General features: G+C 40.5%; 1 protein-coding gene across 1 annotated transcript in view; it reads right to left on the reverse strand.

The window, feature by feature from the left end:
* The window catches only part of LOC136881910 (extracellular matrix organizing protein FRAS1), a 107,618-nt gene that overhangs the window by 24,992 nt on the left and 64,216 nt on the right, over nt 1–18,410 (reverse strand). The window contains exons 7-9 of the mRNA XM_067154352.2: nt 15,024–15,616; nt 7,399–8,321; nt 2,944–3,088 (exon numbers count right to left, since the gene is read on the reverse strand). Of these exons, the coding sequence (XP_067010453.2) occupies nt 2,944–3,088; nt 7,399–8,321; nt 15,024–15,616 (1,661 nt within the window). The remainder of the gene's footprint in view (nt 1–2,943; nt 3,089–7,398; nt 8,322–15,023; nt 15,617–18,410) is intronic.

The following is an 18,410-nucleotide window of genomic DNA, read 5'->3' on the forward strand; positions in this document are numbered from 1 at the left end:
GCCCAGCGTTTGTCTCTCATTATTTATTTGTCACTCTACCAGAGCATCTACTTTGAGGTTCCTTTCGAACCCGAGGCTGCTGGGCTGTGAATATCGGAGCGTAAGTCATCAGTGAATGTTGCATGTGTATATTGAGTGAAAGGCTAATGCTTGTGGCCGCGAATGGGTGTGTAATTGGGTTAGAGTTGTGCTTCTGTGTGTGCTGTGCTGTGTGGATGTGCCAGGTCCGTAACCCAGGGGTCTATGGCCAGTTGAAGGCCGTTTCTTTTTGTAATATGTATTTCTTGAATGTTACATTCTAGTACTACTTTTATTTCTGTTATATTACCTGTGGGTAATAGATCTTCTGTTCTCTGTTGTATGTATGAGGCCAATAGAAGTTTATTGGTTTACTTTTGAAAGGGTGCTTCAGTTATGATATTGTAAATATTTTGTTACCTTTGAATAAAGGACGAATGAATTTACGGATGGAAAACTCCCTAACCTCGGTCCACCTTGCTTTCTCTCTGGGTATGTTCCTGTTTTCCTAGGCCCTAATGCTAGCACCTTCTCAACTCTCAAGACAAACAACTACTTTTTTTAATCTGTTTACAGTCCAGGGTTAGTTTTTCCCTTGGACTCAGAAAGGGATCCCACCTCTACCACCTCAAGAGCAGTAGCCTGGAACGTGAGGCTATTATCTTGCCCAGGCGGCCTCACCTGCAATGCTGAATGGGCCTTGTTGGGGGGTGGGAAGATTGGAAGGGATAGGGAAGGAAGCAACCATGGCCTTAAGTTAAGTACCATCCCAGCATTTGACTGGAGGAGAAGTGAGAAACCACAGAAAACCAGGTGAGAATCAAAATCATCAAATTCCCCTCTACTCAGTTGACCTCCCAAGGCTGAGTGGACTCAATTCCAGTGCTCGTACAATTTTTCAAATTTCGTGGCAGAGCCGAGAATCGAATCTCTGGGGGTGGCAGCTAATCACACTAACCACTACACCACAAAGGCTATCTATTGCTAATGCATAGACTTCCCCCACCACAGTCACCAGCCTTTCTCAACTTCTATCACCAAATGTGGCTGTTCCCACATTGCATGGCCATACTAATTTAGGTGTCCAACCCCATGGCTGAGCAGTCATATCTTCCCTTCTAAGAGTTGCATCTGACTATAACAGGCACATGAAAGCATCATAACTTCATGTCAGCACTCATCTGAAATTAATTAAATCTTCCCTTGATAACTGAGTGTAGTGACTGAATATCAAGGTTTTGTCTCCCTGTGGGTGGGGGCAGCAGAATAACATCCACAGTATTCCCCACCTGCCGTAAGAGGTGACTAAAAGGGACCCTAGGGCTCTTAACATAGGAGCATGAGTTGGCAACTATGCGTCCCTTATCCAAGTTCCAGCACTGTTTCCACTTACTTGTGCCAGGCTCCTCACTTTCATCTATCCTATCCAACCTGGCTTGTCAGCTCTTGTTCTTTTCCAACCCCGATGGTATGAGGTTTGTGAAATCTAGGGAGTCTCTCATTTTCACGCCCTTCCTGGCCCTTGTCTTTCTTTTGCCTATAGCTTCATTTTTTGAAGTGTCGGAGTCCTTCATTCTTTTCCCTCTAATCACTAGTAAGAGAGGAAGGTTACCCAGTTGTGTTTCCCCTTAAAACAATAATCACCACCACCATTCTTTCCTACCTTTAAAAACTCCACTCAAGTTTATTCATCTATTAATGTCATTGCATGCCATCTTTCCTCTGACAGCTCGGAACATACCGTTTATATCAATATAGTTGATCAGTTATTGGACATTATAAATTTTCCAGCTAACTAATTCCTGGTACCAGCGTTTCACCCCAGTGTGCTAAGTTGGGCTCATCAGTTGGTAAATAGCACACCCACCAAGACGCATGGCCAGTGCATACCGTGGAGGCCACTGCGCAGGCTACTTGGAGCCACTGGCAGTACCAATGCACTATGAGAGACTTTGTCTCATTTTCAAAAATTGATTTCTGCCTGGCCATCAGATGATAAAGTAAATTTATAAATTAAAAATTAAAATTTATAAATTAAAAGTAAATTTATAAATTTACTCATTCGGAACAAATATTTCAGGATCCCTATGGGAATCAACATCTTTATCACATACTGTTTAGTCGGGCAGTACGTCTCCTAACTCACAAGTCTTCCCAGCTCAAAGTTGATGGTTATGCTGTACCTATAGTTTGATCATATTCCACATATTGAAAGCAGGTGACAAATCTGGTGATCTGACAGACACAGCAGAAGTAGAATGTTGTTATCTTCAAGAAAAGAACAGGCACTCACAATAGTAGTAGAGATATGGACCAAGCCAGTGGATGTGCAGCTTGGGTCATATAGCTATCAGCTTGTATTCAGGAGATAGTGGGTTTGAACTCCACTGTTGGCAGCTCTGAAAATGGTTCTCCATGGTTTCCCATTTTCACACCAGGCAAATGCTGGAGCTGCACCTTAATTAAGGCCACAGTTGCTTGCTTTCCAGTCCTAAGCCTTTCCTATCCCATCATCGCCACAAAACCTATCTGTGTCGGTGAGACCTCAAGCAAATTGTAACAATTTTAAACAATGTAAAAGTAGTGATACGCACAAAAGGTGATTCCGAGCACAGTAGGCTTTGGCTCTACAGCTCAGCATTCGGGAGGCGGTGAGCTGGTCCCGCCGTCAGCCGTCCTGTGAATGGTTATCTATTCCCCTCACTGGGAGAGTTCCGTTTATAGGCCATGACCGGTTCTGTCTCACCATTCTCCTCACCTCAAAGCACTGCTACACACCTTCATGGCCTGAGAGAGGACATTGCCCTCTAGGAGACTCGAATAACAAACAAACCTAATTGCTACAACTTACACAAACTTGATGGGACATTTAACATTCAGTTATTTATCACATATTGAGAACACTGTTGGCCTGGTACTGCTTACCTGCATCTCCGAGATCACTCTTCCGCCGCAGTTGTCGACCAGCTCGCTCATGTGGAACCAAGCATCGAAGGTCCACAGACAGGTATCGAGGTTGAGGTGCTGGTACAGTTGCACAGTTCTGTCGTCCCTCAGGGCAGCAGACAAGCTAAAACATTACTATCACGTCCCTATAAACAGTCTGATATTGGGGGGGAAATACTACAGTAAGATTTAAATTAAATCATGTTCATATCCTGAGAACTAAGCATGTTAAAAAATAATAATCATATTGATAAATGTTTCTCCAATGGCCATAGAATGTAGGGGACATTCCATATGTGCTGGAAGCCAATGACAAGGAATTGTCATATTTAAACACCCTAAAAAAATTCACAGATATCAGCTGGGATCAAAACTGCTATCTTTCCAACTAGAAGACAACTGCAACACAAACTTTGATGGACCTTCCTTTATTCTGGCAACATTCTACTTGCAAGTGACAGTAGGATGGATGTACAACGTCAAGTCCAATTTTTTCCTGTGTGTGGGGACAGTACAATAACATCCATGGTATCCCCTACCTGTCATAAGAGGTGACTAAATGGGGCCCCAGGAATTCTTAATTTTGTGTGTGTGTGTTTTTTTTTTTTTTTTTGGCGACCACAGGGTCCTCAGCTGAGTCCTGGCAGTACTTCCACTTACTTGTGGCAGACCCCTCCCTTTCATCTATCCTATCCAGCCTCCCTTGGTCAACTATTATTCTTTTCCGACCCCGACGCTATTACGACACTCGAGGCCTAGGGAGTCTTTCGTTTTCACACCCTCCGTGGCCCCCATTTTCCTTTGGCCGATATCTTCATTTTCTGAAGTTTCGACTCCCTTTCATTTTTTCTCTCTGATTAGTGTTATATGAAGGATGGTTGGCTAGTTGTACTTGTACTTCCTCTTAAAACAATAATCACCACCACCAGTCAAGTCCAATTGTGGAATGACCATATCTCAGCTACCAGCAGGTTGTATCTATAATATCAAGTTCAACCGTGGAACGGCCATTTTGGCTAATATGGCTTTTTTTTTTTTGCTTTACCTCGCACCGACACAGATAGGTCTTACGGCGACAATAGGATAGGAAAGGCCTAGGAATGGGAAAGAAGCGGCCATGCCCTTAATTAAGGTACAACCCCAGCGTTTGCCTGGTGTGAAAGTGGGAAACCACAGAAAACCATCTTCAGAGCTGTCGACAGTGGGGTTCGAACCCCCTATCTTCCGGATGCAAGCTCACAGCTGTGCGCCCCTAACCGCCCGGCCAACTCGCCCGGTAATATGGCCTTTATCTCAGCACAAGATGTAGAGTACATGGAGACTAATCAGAACAATGGTACTCCTAAAATTAATGGGGAGGATCTTTTAAAATTGCTTTCCTTCAGATTCTTGGGATACTGTTTGCAGATAATGGCAATCTGAATGATGAGGTGCGAATAAGAGTAAACATGTCTTGGATGCTGTGGAAAGACATCAGTGGTGGGCTCTGTGACCATCCTATGTCAATCATTTTGAATCCAATATACAGTAGGTATATCACACTGTATTATGCCCAGTTGTGTTGTACGGATCAAAATGTTGGCCTGCTATGGAAAAGTACAGAGCACCAATGCCGCATCATGGAGATGCATATGGTAGGATTACACAGGTGGACTATGTCTGGAACACAATAATAATTCACTACTATAATATCAATATTATTGAATTACATTACTAAACTAGGGACTAGCTTCGGCCTTGGCTGGCCATCTTCACCCTTAATGTAATACATCTAATAACTAAACAAATGTACAAACACACAATTGACATTAAAATCTGGGATGAACTATGTGTAAAATTTGAAAAATAAATTAGGCTCCAAATTCTTAGCATCTGGAGTATGCTCATCATCCAGACTCTTTCTTGCATTAATATTCATAGAATTGTTAGTTTCATCACTGCTAATTATTACAATTACAATTGCAAAACGGGAACTGGTAAATGTTGATTCTGTAGTCAGATCATCAATCACCGAACCTAGCTGAGTGGTGTTAGCAGTATGCAAGCCACTGAACGCCACTGTAAATAACCACCAGCTGACGCAGAACTGCTTTTTCCACATCGACCAACATAAATAAAATGAAATGTTCCTGTAGTGCCTGTTAAAATCATGCTGAAATGCTGTTGGACATTGTCAGGACGGCACATGAAGGTATGGTTAGATGTAACACATTCTTAATTTGTGGCTGGTATAAATTCGCAATTCATTGCGGTGTCCATGAAGTTAACCTGAATAAATGATAGATAAAATTAGATAAAATTAATGAATTGAAGGAGAGAGTGCATTAGTCAAATGGCATAGGTTATATGAGACTTACCTCTCGTTGCGGCATGTGGTGCATGGCCTATTGTGTGTCTCATACTAACGGCTGTGAGATTTAAAGGAAAAGGAAGGGGCAGGGCAATAAGAGAGAGGCGTGGCAAGGGGAAAGGTCGGAAAGGAGAGGGGGTGGAAATGAAGGTGGACCCTAATTTATTTTTCAAATTTTACACATAGTTCATCCCATTTTTTAATGTCAATTGTGTGTTTGTACATTTGTTTAGTTATTAGATGTATTACATTAAGGCTGAAGATGGCCAGCCAAGGCCAAAACTAGTCCCTAGTTTAGTAATGTAATTCAATAATATTGCATTATTGGCCATTACGACATTAATTTCATAATTATTATTGTGATCACAATTCAATATGGATCATACCATGAAGTTTATATCTTATGAAATGTCTGGAACAGCATAATCAGGCAGCGAACTGGTGTCACATCTGTTTATGGAGAAAATAACTATTGAACAGGCTATCTCTGTACTCGGGAGACAGGTGGGTTCAAATCCTTCGTCGGCCATCCTCAAAATGGTTTTCGTCTCCCATTTCAACGTCAAGCAACACTTATTCTTTTCCGACCCTGACAGTATTATAACATTCAAGGCCTAGGGAGTCTTTCATTTCCACGCCTTTCATTTTTCAAATTGTCGGATCCCTTCCATTGTTTCCCTATAATTAGTGTTAACAGAGGATGGTTGCGCAGTGGTACTTCCTCTTAAAACAATAACCACCAACTAACACCAACACCCTCGCACACCGATACATGTAGCTCACCACCATGGGGTGTACTAGGAGAAGCAGCTACAGAAATGCAAAGTTGATCATGTCCTCGGACACTCCTCGACACTAAAAGCCATACACTTAAAGAAAAAAGGAAAGTGCAGAAGAGGCCTCCAGTGATAAGGCCTTGTCACACATATTGTGCATGAAACAGTTGCTGGTAGAACCTTAAATTTTAAAGTCGATGGTCAACTCACATGTGGAAGAACTAAGCAGTCATGCATGGATATCATTATGTCTGAGCTAAAATCCAACACAATGTTAGGAGGAAAAACAACAACTCAAGTAAGGCATGCTCTAATGAAAGGAATTTGCTGATCTCAGATCATAGTTACGTGTATTAGAAAAATATATTTGAAGAAGATATTTGTGCTACTTCTTTCTGTTGATATAGATGTTGATTCCCATAGGGAACCTGAAATATTTGTCCCAAATGAGTAAATTTATAATACCAATATGATAAATTTTCGAGCTAACTCATTCCTGGTTGCCAGGTGCTGGGTTGGGCTCATCAGTTGGTACCTAGCACACCCACCAAGATGCATGGGGGCGAAACGCTGGCAACTAGGAATGAGTTGGCTGGAAAATTTATAATGTCCAATAACGGACCATTTATATTGGTATTACTTCCTTCTGTGTTGAAGCCAGGCTGGAGTGTGGTTTGAGAAAGAACTCAAAGGCAAAAGATCAAGAGGTAGGCCAAGGAAAAGATGGTTCAATCAGATTAGAAATGATCTGACTGGATGAGGTCTGGATTTGCAGCAGGGAACAGAACAAGACATCGACATGGACAGAAGTAAATGGAGAGTGCTCATTCAGAACACCCGGGAAACGGGCTGGTTCAAGGTGATAATGTTTGTGCTACTACATGAAAGAGAAACGTGGATATTAACTGATTTAGAAAGAAAGTTTTTGAAATATGGTGTTACAGGAATGATGATGAATATGGGTAGATTATATCCCAAATGAATATACAGAATAAAGCTGGCCAGAGAAAAGAAATTTGGAGAAATCTGACCAGAAGAAGAGATCGATTGATAGGGCATCAGAGACACCCAGGACTTGTTCACTTAGTTTTTGGTAGAATTGTAAAGCGAAGCCAAAACAAGAATATGATAAAAGTTTGAGTATGTAAGATGGAATAGTTATGTCGAAAAGAAGGTGGCATGGATAGCTGTATCAAGCCAGTCCATGGAACAGTGTTGATGATGAAGAAAACAACACAAAACTACTTCCCTTTTTGATCTTGTGTGAAGCAGCTTTACAACTCGCTGTATGGTGAATACAATATTTACCTGGTTGGAACTCCTTTAGTGAGGAAAGCACTGGTGTTGTAGAGATTTGAGCAGAGATGCTGAGCCGTGTGCCGATGATCGAGTAAGAGTACTCGAGGATTTGTAAGTGGCAAAGTAGAGACTAGAGGTACCACTCCATCCGCGTGAGGGAGCTCGATGTGAACATGAATCATGTTGCGATGCCGAACATCTGGCGATGAACTGTTCACATAGTCCAGGGTTGCCACAAATGGATGTTTGCTGGAACACACCGTCTTTTGGTCCCCACTGATGTTCACCGCTTTGCTCCTTGTCGACACACCCTTCAGTCCTCGGCCAGATAAAGGAGTCGTGACGCATCGCACTTTGAAGTTTCTGGAGAAGAATGATGGGTCCAATACTTTGCTGTGAACATTGGAAAAGAATGTAGAGTCCACAATTTCTCTGAAAGACAAGTACGCAGAAGGAGGAGCTATTTCCCAGGAGTATAGGATGTCCTTGATATTTGTGTCTTGGCACAGACGTTGTGTGGTGTTGTATAAGGGATGTCTGCTATCACAGGCATGGATGCAGGCGAGTGGATACCCCGAAGCAAGCCCAGATTCCTCTGTAGCGGTGTCATGGTTCAGGAGAGAGATGACCAGTGGTCTGGACGGTAATACCTTCATCGCTGTGTCATCAGTTCTAATAGTAATGGAGACAGACTTCTTCTCACCCAACTCGGCTCCAACAAGCCCGTTTTGAAGTAACTCTAGTGTGAACACTAGGGTTCGTCCCCTGTTGGGTCGGGGCAGAACTCTCACCCTCAGAGGCAACAGCTCCACTCCGCGACTGAACACCAGCAGTTGAGACAGTTCTTCGAAGTCAACTCCCCTGACTGCAGTGCCATCTCGAGAAACGGCCCGCACTCGGAACTCCTCAGAAGAATCACCCTTCCTCACCACCTGGAAGATCATCATATATACATGCAGTGGTTTTTACTTGACTTTCTTCTTTTATAATTACATATCTCTGACATATCACCCATTTTCTTAAAACTTAATTACTTCTCTTTCAATCAAACTGCACCCTGCCATGCTTCTGCAATATCATATTTCAAAGTGACAGCGAGCCAAGTAATTATGAGTTGTAAGAGGTTTCAAGGCATTGAAAGAACTGTACGAATCCTCACCAGACGATGTTAACATTCATATCAGTGAAAATATAACGACGTATACTATTAATCTGCATAAAGAAACATTGTATAGTGTAACAAACATCTGCTAGAATGCAAAAGAAATATAAGTCTACATGCTCTCAAATGAAAAGAGGTCAGACTATTTCAAATTCTTGGAAAGAGAAATGAAACACTGAATTGGGCTGATTCATACAACAAGGAAGTCAGACATTTTCACTTTCAAAGATATACCATTTACATCTCGACAACTTTAAAACTTTACAAGCTAGGAAAAAAGTGAAGATAGGCCTACAGGAGTCTATATCATGCATGAAGGTGAGGAACATATGAAGATAAGGAGGTCTATACGACGTATGGAGGTCAGTTTCAAGGGGTTAAAGAGACTCCCCATGTAGCAATGCACAGTTCGTGATGTTGATTTTAATCTTGTCAGCTAGAGGTTTCAAATGCAGCTTATGGGACAAAGTTATGTTTGAAGTTATTCCCAGGCACTTTGGTGTCTGGTTGTTATGAAGTGGGATGCTGTTAAAATGTACAGTCACTAAAAAAAAAAAAAAAAGCAATGAACACATAGTATTGTTTTATTTCCCCACAGTACCCTTTCCTCAGAAACAATAGAATCTACCGGGCGAGTTGGCCGTGCGCGTAGAGGCGCGCGGCTGTGAGCTTGCATCCGGGAGATAGTAGGTTCGAATCCCACTATCTGTGGATCAGCGGTAGAGTGTCGGCCTCCGGATCCCAAGATAGCGGGTTCAAACCCGGCAGAGGTAGTCGGATTTTTGAAGGGCGGAAAAAAGTCCATTCGACACTCCATGTCGTGCGATGTCGGCATGTAAAAGATCTCTGGTGACACATTTGGTGTTTACCCGACAAAATTCATTAAATCTCAGCCATAGACGCCCAAGAGAGTTTCGGTTTACTCGATCTGCCATCTAGTGGGGGCCTAGAGTAAAACGGAACGTCGAAATTGACGAGCAGACAGCCAGATGGCGTCAAATTGAAATGTCTGCACACGGTAGCTGAGGCCATACGATTATTATTATTATTTATTATCCCACTATCGGCAGCCCTGAAGATGGTTTTCCGTGGTTTCCCATTTTCACACCAGGCAAATGCTGGGGCTGTACCTTAATTAAGGCCACGGCCGCTTCCTTTCAACTCCTAGGCCTTTCCTATCCCATCGTCGCCATAAGACCTATCTGTGTCGGTACGACGTAAAGCCCCTAGCAAAAAAACAATAGAATCTACAGATAACATTTGTTGTGAGCGGTGGCATCGCACGCTTAGAAGCAACAATTATTATGAACTTAGTCCACCTCCATGGCTAAATGGTTAGCGTGCTAGCCTGTGGTCACAGGGGTCCCGGGTTCGATTCCTAGCAGGGTTGGGAATTTTAACCATCATTGATTAATTTCACAGGCACAGGGCCTGGGTGTATGTGCTGTTTTCATCATCATTTCATCCTCATCACGATGCGCAGGTCACCTAGGGTGTCAAATTGAAAGACCTGCACCTGGCGAGCCGAACATGTCCTCAGATATGCCCGGCACTAAAAACCATACGCCATTTCATTTCATTATGAACTTAGTCCTCTTTTAATTAGAAGAGTTTGCTCTCTCTATAAACAAATTATTCGTCCAATTAAATTCCAACATTTAAAAACTTCACCCACCCTAATTCTTCTACTAATGTCATTCCACACTATCCCTCCATTGACAGCTCAGAACATACCAGTTAGTTGAGCAGTTCATTTAGTTTCTCCCAAGTCTTGCCAGCTCAAAGTTTGCAACCTTTTCGTAACGCTACTGTTTTATCGGAAATCACTCAAAACAAATTGTGCTGCTTTCCTTTGAATTTCTTCCAGTTGTTGAATCAAGTAATCCCGGTGAGAGTACCATATGCTGGAATCATAATCTAATTGGGGTCTTACAAGAGACTTATACACTTCTCCCTTACATCCTTAAAACCCCTAAATATTGTTATAACCACATGAAGAGACCTGCAACCCTTGAAAGTCTTATAGAATTACAAGTAAGCTCTGAATGCGGTGGGTTGAGTAGATGGAATTCTCAGTCCATAGCGGAAACAAATGGAACCTTGCACGGCAATGTGTGCAGCTTGGCTGGTAGTTGCTAGACTTTCAAGGATGTTTATATCCAGTCTTCTTCTTCTTCTTCATGTGCCATGTCCTCGCAGAACATTGGCGATCAGTAGCATGATCTGTTGTTTGTCCATAGCTGTTCTGAACAGAGTAAGGTTTGTCACCCCAAACCACTGACTCAAGTTGCCGAGCCATGATGTCCTACTTCTCCCCGGACCACGTTTTCCATTAATTTTCCCTTGGAGTATTACTTGCAGAAGGTGGTATTTAGAGTTCCGCATCATATGACCAAAGTATTCTAGCTTCCTTCTCTTGATGGTAGTGAGAATTTCTGGTTCTTTGTTCATACGCTGCAAAACGTCTATATTGGTCATTTTAGCTGTCCAAGGTATCTTCAGCATCCTTCGGTACGCCCACATTTCAAATACTTGCAACTTCTTGCACATGGTCTCAGTTAGTGTCCATGCCTCAACGCCATATAACAGAATGTTGAAAACGTAGCACCGGAGTAGTCGTGTCTGTAGTGAAATGGAAAGGTCACGGCTTGTCAAAAGTTTTCTAAGTCTCTGAAAAGAAGTTCTGGCCTGCTCAATTCTGCATCGGATATCCAGTCTGCATACATCTATTACTGAACCCTTGCAAGCTACATTACCATTACTTGGACTTAATGGAAGTTATCTCAAATATCCTCTGTGCCAGCATCGTAAAAATAAAATTTCACTCAGTTGATGCAAAGTACAATCAAGTTACAACCTACAAAACATACTAGAAACATCTGGATATTGTACTTAAACTGTTAAACAAAATTGTATACTTCTATCATAATGCAATGAATTTGTGTCATAATATTTTAATGTTCATGTAATATTTCAAGCACTGTCATAAAATTTGATGCAAAGTACAATTGAACTACAATTTACAGAACTTACTGCCAACATTTGTACAGTTGTACTCAGACATTTTAACGAAAATGTATACTTTTAATGTAATGAATTTGTGTCAAAATATTTTAATATTCATGTAACATTTCAAGTACCACAGCGCTCGGTTTAATGTAACCACATATCACAACGATTGTTATGGTACTGTACTTATAGCTCATATTACTAGTTCTATTACTTTATAGGAAGATAATGTTTTAGAACATTCGACAAAAAATGTGTACTTAATTAAGGCTGATGATGACCCCAAGTAGAGTCGAAACTAGTCCCTAGTGACTCATTGTAATGTAAATATATGTATTGTAAATAATATAAAGTACTGGATAGGTTGGAATAAACCATTTTTGTGAAATTAAATTATATGGAGGTAATTATGCTCTGATAATGCCGGTAATTAAAAGTAAGTCCGATAAAATATTAAATGTGAGGAGATTAATTTTTTTTTTCTGTGCGACTCAATGAATAAATAATTAAATAAAGACTTGTGCTCTTCCTGACCTTTTCCGCAATTGATTGCGGTTGGCACTTGATGTGAATTTTGTCCTGTTTTACGACTGGATAACCTTCCTGATACCTGGGGTGATGTTTCCACTATAGCGAGTTTCTGTGGTGTGTTATTTATAGATAAAGAGAAGTCTATTAAGACAGACACAAACACCCAGTCCCCAAGACAGATACATTAAACATACCTGATTAAAATCCGCGGCCCGGCCAGGATTAGAACCCGAGAGCCCTCCGAACTGAGGGCCAACATGCTGACCATTCGGCCAAGGAGCCACATAAACAAGTAGATATATAAATCGATGGTCTAGAACCATGTTGTTCCAAGTCCCGTTTATCCCATTTTACAGAATAAGCTATTTCATTTTAGGGCAGCCAATTTGTACCTTATTTATTATCATAGGCTGATCTTGTGACTTTATTAGGTTCCTATGTAATTATAAGATGTATTAATGAATGAACCATTCCAAACATTGGAAATTAATAGGCCACAGGGAGGTGATGATGATGGACATAGAACAAAATAATTTACAGAAATTGATTTATTTCAGAGATGAAGGACATAGAACATTCATATTAGTTATATTAATTTTAACAAATAATTGTAATATACTATTATTCTCAGTTTTTGACATCATTGGTACAAGTTTCACTTCAGTAAACTGTTCCATACCTCTTTGTCTTCTAATGAGAAATACTTGTAAAGTGACTTAATGTCCTTTATCTTTCTTGCACCAATTTTTGGGTTGGCAGTGCTAATTACTTTTGGTTTTGATAAAATTACAGTAGAATTAGACTTCACCTTAGTGTGCACTAATATGCTAACTTCCTTAAAATCACTATCTGAAAATGAGCATTTGAATTTCTCTAAACTACTACCTTTTTCATATTGTATATGCTTTCATTTTGAGTACCGGTATGGCACTTTGTTTGAATTTGATTTAAGAGCAACTGATTTAAAATCTAAAGCATCTTTTGGCACCATTTGACTAACTTTGAATTTCTTATTTGACCTACAGTTCAGAATAACCCTGAACACAGACAATGGACTAATGGAGCTCAACGTATCCACAAAAACGCACACGAGATGCTGTCAGTTGGTACAGTTATTTTATTACATATATTTACAAATTGACACACGCACATAACCTTAAAACACTCACATCAAAAACCACCATTTAAAACAAACAACTGCCGATCTCTTTAATATGGCAACTGCGTTTACCGCATGTCACGAGATCACAAGTAAAATCCTGCTACATGGTAACTCGTTCAACAGCTAACTTATTTGTCACCGTCAAGATCATCTCCTTATGTATGTGCCTGGCCAGGCTTCTAGAAAGCTACATTTAAAAGAAACTACTTTTGTGAAAATTCTAGAGTGTCTAATGCATAGATTATAATGTATGGAATATTCTCCATCGTTCTCGTCACCTATTACCATTCTGGAAATTACAGTGTGTTTCACAAATATGGATTACAAATTATATACAGGTAAGAATAAATTATAATATTAATTTACAGGTATTTACATTAACAGAACTGATATAAATGTCTATGTACAACACATGTTTCGTGGCTTAACCTCACACACAATACGATCATTCGACTACATAAATAATAATACAAATACTAACTGGATGTAACACTTCACAGCCATACATACAAGTAATAATAATAATAATCATAAAATGATGATAATAATAATCATGACTGTAAAATAATAATAATAAGAAGAAGAAGAAGAAAGAAAGAAGAATCCTCAGAAAAATTATGGGAGCTGTCCAAACTGAAAGCGGATGGAAACTTCGGAGTAACAAAGAAGTTTACCAGAAGGTGGAAAGAATCTCAGAGACCATGAAGAAAAGGTGGCTGGTGTTTCTTGGACATCTATACAGAATGAATGCAAACAGACTTTCCAAACAGATATTTGATTACTTCTGGAGAAAAAAGTCCACTACAGCATGGATTAAGGAAACGAAGAAGGATATGGAAAGGGTAAGTATCTTGGAAGACCAGCTGTTAGAAAGGAATATGTTTAGGAACACACTGAAGAATTTGGAAGGTGTTCAAGCTGCAGGAAGAACTTTTTTTGCTAGGGGCTTTACGTCGCACCGACATAGATAGGTCTTATGGCGACGATGGGATAGGAAAGGCCTAGGAGTTGGAAGGAAGCGGCTGTGGCCTTAATTAAGGTACAGCCCCAGCATTTGCCTGGTGTGAAAGCAGGAAGAACTAGGAGGACCAGAAGAGCCTGGACAGATGAACAACGGAAGCAGGCCAGCGAACGCATGAAGGAGTATTGGACACAGAGAAAACTCTGCACAAAGAGAAAGAAATGAAGTTTTAGCGTGATCCTTAGTGGTCCATTCGCTTGTAAAAAAAAAAAAATAATAATAATAATAACAATAATAATTCGAGATCGATATCTGCATTAGTTACCTATGGGTGTTTTCAAGTTATACCTGTTATCGCACTTGCATCAAGCTCCATATTTCTAATGTGTCATTCTATAACTTCATGCACTAAATCGACTTCTCCAACAGCACTATGACCAGGTTCTTGGTATTTATGTTCTGTAATGTTTATGTGTGGATGTTGCTTTCCAAAACATTAATTAAGGCAATGGATATGTTGTGTCTGACGTTATGTTGGTATTGTGATTCTTGGACATGGAATGGTATGGTCCGGAAATTAGTAGGAAATATGGACATAGAACAAAATGGTTCTGTTGATATCAGGTGTTTTAAATGGATCTCCTCCCTCCCTGTCATTCACACCATACCTCTGGACATGGAACATTCGATGAGCTTCAGAAGTAATATGTTAATAAAAATGGACTTACAACAAGTATGGTTCTAGACCATCAAAATACTATTCAACATCATACTTAGGAGCGTCATGAGATTCCTTTGTTCGTACTTACATTGACCGTGACAGTTGCTCCTTGTCTCTTATCGTCCGACACAGTGACCAGACGCCTTTCAAACTCGACAGTTCGTTTATCCTCCACATCCCTTATCCACACCTTCAATATCGACCTATTTCCAAGAATGACATCGCTGTCTCCGGGAAGAGTGGTGAGTCCAAGACGGAAGTCCTTGTCTCCTTCATAGACTTGGTCATCAAGCAGCGCCACTTCGCAGTTCGCCCTGGAACTCCCAGGATCGAAAACCAGCAGCGATCTGTTTACTATTATGAAGTCACTGCCAGCTCTAGCTGTCCCATCCATGGAGTCGCACCACACCTGTGACTGAACAGAAAGGTTCCCTTCTCTTATAACCGAGGCGTGAAATGTCGTAGAATCTTCTTTAACTGTCACTTCCTCCACTTCAAAATGAATTACAGCTTTCATTGTCTCTGGAGTTATCGGAATGATCTCCAGAGTAACCATGTTCATGATTTCAAAATTGCCATCTGTAGCCAGGACCTCAAAACGATCTTCGAGTTGACTTCTGTCTCCAAAATACTGGTAACGCACAAAACCACTGTCGAAGTTCTCCAAATAAAATTCATTTCCTGTTAAGAAAGAGAGATGAAAAGGAATTAGAATTATAGAGCTACAGTAGAATCACATTAATCCAGTTTATCTGGGCTGTTTATGCAGATAATATTTCTACATTAAACTTACTTTTTTTTAAAATTGTGTTAAGTTTAAGATGAACAGTCTTTTAAATTTAAAAGGATTGCATTGAGAAAACACAGATTCTAAATTTATCTTAGCTTTCAGCTGACAGACAAAGAAATTATTGCAACTTGTTAAACTAACAATAATGTTCAAAGCAATGATAATTATGAAGCACATGATGCACATTTCAGTCTAAGTGAACTGACAAAGATGCTCGTAAAATTAATATACTCAGAAGAGCAACTTGAAACAACACCAACTGAATTAATGAATGGTGAAGGGTCCGCAGGACTGGGAAGAACGTAAAGTCACTCAAAATTGAATCAAATGAAACTCACAGACTTCTTTATTAATTGAAATGATAAACAATAACTCTAATCTAAGATGGAGTTCTACTGTAACCTATGAACTGTATTTGAATTTACTGTTTAATTTATATACATCTTGTACTTTTTACTGGTGGTCAGTGAGTAGAATGACACCCATAGGATCCCCTGCCTGTCGCAAATGGCGACTAAGAGGGGCCACATGGGCTCTTAACTTTGGTGCGTGTGTTAGCGACCACAGGGCCCTTAGTTGAACCCTGGCATTGCTTCCACTTACCTGTGCCAGGCTCCTCCCTATCATCTTTCCTCTCTGATCTCCCTTGGTCAACTTTTGTTCATTTCCTAATAATAATAATGTTATTTGCTTTACCTCCCACTAACTACTTTTACGGTTTTCGGAGACACTGAGGTGCCGGAATTTTGTCCCTCAGGAGTTCGTTTACGTGCCAGTAAATCTACTGACACGAGACTGACGTATTTGAGCACCTTCAAATACCACTGACCGAGCCAGGATCGAACCTGCTAAGTTGGCATCAGAAGGCTAATGCCTCAACCGTCTGAGCCACTCAGCCCGGCTGTTCATTTCTGATCCCAAAGATATTAGGTTTCCATTTTTTCACTTTGATTAGTGTAAAAAGAGGATGATTGCCCAGTTGTACTTCTTTTTAAAACAATAATCACCACAACCACCACCACCACCACCACCACCACCACCTAGTGGTCAAGAGATAGCAAGCCTGGAAGCCCTGGATTCAATCCCCAGTTAGATCAGAGATTTTTACCTGGATCTGAGGGCTGGCCACTCAGCATACATCTTTACAATTGAGGAGTTATCTGACGGTGGGATGGCATCACTGGTCTAGAAAGCCAAGAATAGTAACCGAGAGGATTCGTCATGCTGACCACATGACACCTCGTAATCTGCAGGACTTTGGGCTGAGCAGCAGTTGCTTGATAGGCCCATCAGGACTTTTGTGCCATAAGATTTTTTAAAAATAATAATAATAATAATAATGCTATTTGCTTTACGTCCCACTAACTACTTTTACGGTCTTCGGAGACGCTGATGTGCCGGAATTTAGTCCCGCAGGAGTTCTTTTATGTGCCAGTAAATCTACCCACACGAGGCCGTCATATTTGAGCACCTTCAAATACCACCGGACTGAGCCAGGATCGAACCTGCCAAGTTGGGGTTAAAAGGCCAGAACCTTAACCGCCTGAGCCACTCAGCCTGGCTTTTTTTTTTTTTTTTTTTTAGTGTGTTATAAAAGGTCATTCAACAATCTGCGGCAAATGGTTCTAACGTGAACATTTTGCCCACTCGGACTTAAATTTTAGTGTAGGTAAACATCTGAGAGAGAGAGAAAATACACAGTCTGTTTCCAGTCATACAGCCAGGTCAGGAATGTAATGAATGAAGCCCCCATCTAGCGGCGAGGATAGGAACTGTGCCAGCTGCCGAAACCTGTTGCACTCCTCTGGGGCATTGATTAAAGACTGATAGATGATATGAAATGATAATGGAGTGTGTTGATGGTATGAAAGATGACAGGGAAAACTGGAGTATCCAGAGAATAACCTGTCCCTCCTTTGCTTTGTTCAGCACAAATCTCACATGGAGTGACCGGGATTTGAACCACAGAACCCAGCGGTGAGAAGCTGGCACGCTGCTGCCTGAGCCATGGAGGCTTTATAAAAGTACATAAAATGTATTATTCTTGTATTCATTGCTTGTACATAAAATGTATTATTTTTGTCTCAGTTTTCCAGACTATCCGGATTTTTGGACATTCAGATCAGATTTTATCCCGTTTGAGCCAGATAAAGGTAATTCTACTGCATTTTCAATCTTTTGGATATGATAGGTGACTTTAGAAAAGAGCAGACTTACAGTCTTCTCCTATAGCTCATATTTTGTTAGGAAATCAGTATTGCCCTTATTACTCTGCTCAGCAACATCACGGGAAAACTGCAGCATATATAAAATCAAAATCTCTTTATTTGCAAACGAGGTGTCTACCTCGGTGGCAAATAGTACACTAAAATACATTATTGTCAAGCACAAAATTTTAAATTAACACGAGAAGAAAATTTTCCTATAATACAATATTATACATCTGATATACAGTATGTGGAATTACTTCAAATAATACTACAGTAAAACCTTGTTAATTCAAAGTCGCCTGGACTCAAAAATCGGACTTTGAATTACGTGATTTCAAATTAATCGCCAATTCTAAATTCAGAAGTACCATTGGTGAAACTCAGTAATTTTAAGTTCAAAATAAAAGAAGGAAGAAAGTAGGCTGCAAATTATCTTTTTGAAATCTAGGGTGTAGGGATTGTAAGACAGTGGGGG

This window comes from Anabrus simplex, chromosome 10 (assembly GCF_040414725.1).
Source record: "Anabrus simplex isolate iqAnaSimp1 chromosome 10, ASM4041472v1, whole genome shotgun sequence".
NCBI classification, from domain to species: domain Eukaryota; kingdom Metazoa; phylum Arthropoda; class Insecta; order Orthoptera; family Tettigoniidae; genus Anabrus; species Anabrus simplex.